Below are 2,500 nucleotides of genomic sequence, written 5' to 3'. Positions count from 1 at the left end.
GGAAGTGCTTGTGTATGCACGCTCATGTGTGTGCGTGCGTGTGTGTCTGTGTGTGAGTGTGTGTGTGTGTGTCTGTCTGTGCGTACGTTGATGCGTTTGTGCGAGCGTGTGTGCGAGCGTGTGTGCGTGTGCGTGTGCGTGTCCGCGTGTGTATCAGATGTGTGTGTCACAACATAATCACTACTAAGATACGCCCACAGCAATCAAGACCCGAAAATGGAAAGAAAACAGCGAGGTTAAGACGTTTGCGTTTGTACAAATCAGGAGGCAGACAGACAGGCAAACAGACAGACAGACAAACAAACAGACAGGCAATCCACAGTTAATGGAACCTGGAGGAACCTGGCAGAGATTATGGTTCACCTGAGCAGAAGGCTGAGTCTGGGAACGATAATCATCAGGAGGTGCCCGGATGCAAGGAGAGAGTCTGAGGGAGCATGGATGATGGGGGTGGGGGGCTGGGGGGGATGAAGGGGGGTGCGGGAGGTGGAGGGAGGGGGTGAGGAGTATGGTGTGGAAAGGGAGGGAGAGGAATGGTGGGCGAGGAGAGATAGAGAGAGAGAGAGACAGAGACAGAGAGAGAGAGAGAGAGATAGAGACAGAGACAGAGAGAGAGACACAGAGAGAGAGAGGGAGAGAGAGAGACAGACAGACAGAGAGAGACAGAGAGAGAGACAGACAGACAGGCAGACAGACACACTGAAACCAAGGAACAAGAACCCAAGCCTCATCTCAGTTTTGTCCACCCAAAAAACAACAACAAAAACAACAACAAACAACAACAACAACAACAACAACAAAAACAAACAAAAAAAATCCCCCCAAACCCGAAAAAAGAAAACCAACCAACCAACAACAACAATCAAACACAACAACAAAAAACAAACAAACAAACAAAGAAACAAACAAAGAAACTAACTAACAACAACTACTACTACAACCCAAGAACATTGAAAAACGATCCCAAAAACAACTCCAACATTTCCAAACAACCTCCAAAATTTCCAAACAACCACCAAATATCCCCAGACACAACATTAACAGCCAAAGAGCCCCCACAAACAACTCCACACACTCCAAACAAACAAAACAACTCCTGATTAACAACGCCCCACAAACACCACCACCACCACCACCACCAACAACAACAACAACAACAACAGAACTGCGACGACCACCACCCACCACCTACCACTATCTATCTACAGCACCTCCACCACCACCACCACCACAACCAACAACAACAATAACAACAACAAGAAAAACAGAACTACGACCACCACCGCCATCACCACCACCAACAACAACAAGAACACCAACAACAACAACAGAACTACGACGACCACCACCCACCACCAACCACAACCATCACCATCTACCTCTAGCACCACCACCACCACCACCAACAACAACAATAACAGAACTACGACGACCACCACCCACCACCACCCACAACCACCACCATCTATCTCTAGCACCACCACCACCACCACCAACAACAACAACAGAACTACGACGACCACCACCAGCCCACCACCACCAACACCCACCACCACCACCACAACCACCGCACAACACACAAACACCACCAAAATCCTCACCTTCCTCTTGTTCCGATCCCGGACGTCCTCCGTGGCCACCACGCTGTTGTTGCAGTGAGCCCCGGGGCGGCGCGAGCCCCAGATGTGCCAGGCGATGCGGCAGTAGCAGAAGGAGATCACCAGGAGAGGGAACAGGTACTGGAGGGCCACCAGGAAGCACGCGTAGTACACGAACAGCTCCATGAGGTGAGGGGGAGGCCGGAGACCACACATGGGCTTCCTGCCCCCGCTTTCCAAGGGCTCGTAAGCCACGCGGTAGTACAGGGCGTAGGGAAGGGAGAGCGCGATGGAGAGGACCCAGGTGACGGTGATGATGATGGCGGCGGACCTGGGCGAGCAGCCGGCCCGGAAGGGGTGCAGGACGGCGATGTAGCGGTCCAGAGCGATGACGGTCAGGGTGAAGATGCTGACGTTGACGGAGATGACCTGTACCATGGGCGCCAGGGAGCACATGAAGTGAGCCAGCACCCACCTGGGGCAGAGAGACACACACAGACATCTCCACTGGCTCCCTGTCTCACACCGAATAAAGTACAAGATCAGTACTCTATGCTACAAATGTATTCACAAATCAGCCCCTTCCTATCTCTGTGGCTGCCTTCTCCTCTACACTCCATCTCGCTCACTACGATCAGCTTCGGATCCCACTCCATTTACGCATACCCAGATTCAAACTCTCGACTGTTGGCCGCCGTTCTTTCTCTGTCTCTGGACCTTGCAATTGGAATGAACTTCCTCTTTCGCTTCGTCAAGTCTCCACACTCAGCTCTTTCAAGTCTGGCCTTAAAACCCACCTCTTCCCAAAATAGCCTCCCTTCACTGCCTCTTCCTTGTCTTCAGTTTTTCCAGTTTTAGAGTTATGCGTGCGTGAGAATGACTGGTGCGAAAGCGCTTAGATT

At 51.6% G+C, this 2,500-nt stretch overlaps 1 protein-coding gene across 1 annotated transcript in view; it reads right to left on the bottom strand.

Moving 5' to 3' along the window:
* Positions 1-2,500, bottom strand: part of LOC143276296 (tachykinin-like peptides receptor 99D) — a 174,145-nt gene that overhangs the window by 158,835 nt on the left and 12,810 nt on the right. Inside the window, exon 2 of the mRNA XM_076580800.1 lies at positions 1,602-2,073. Within this exon, the coding sequence (XP_076436915.1) occupies positions 1,602-2,073 (472 nt within the window). The remainder of the gene's footprint in view (positions 1-1,601; positions 2,074-2,500) is intronic.

Source organism: Babylonia areolata, chromosome 31 (assembly GCF_041734735.1).
Source record: "Babylonia areolata isolate BAREFJ2019XMU chromosome 31, ASM4173473v1, whole genome shotgun sequence".
NCBI lineage: Eukaryota > Metazoa > Mollusca > Gastropoda > Neogastropoda > Buccinidae > Babylonia > Babylonia areolata.
Note: the sequence above shows the minus strand (reverse complement) of the source record. Positions and strands in the feature narration are given on the sequence as shown.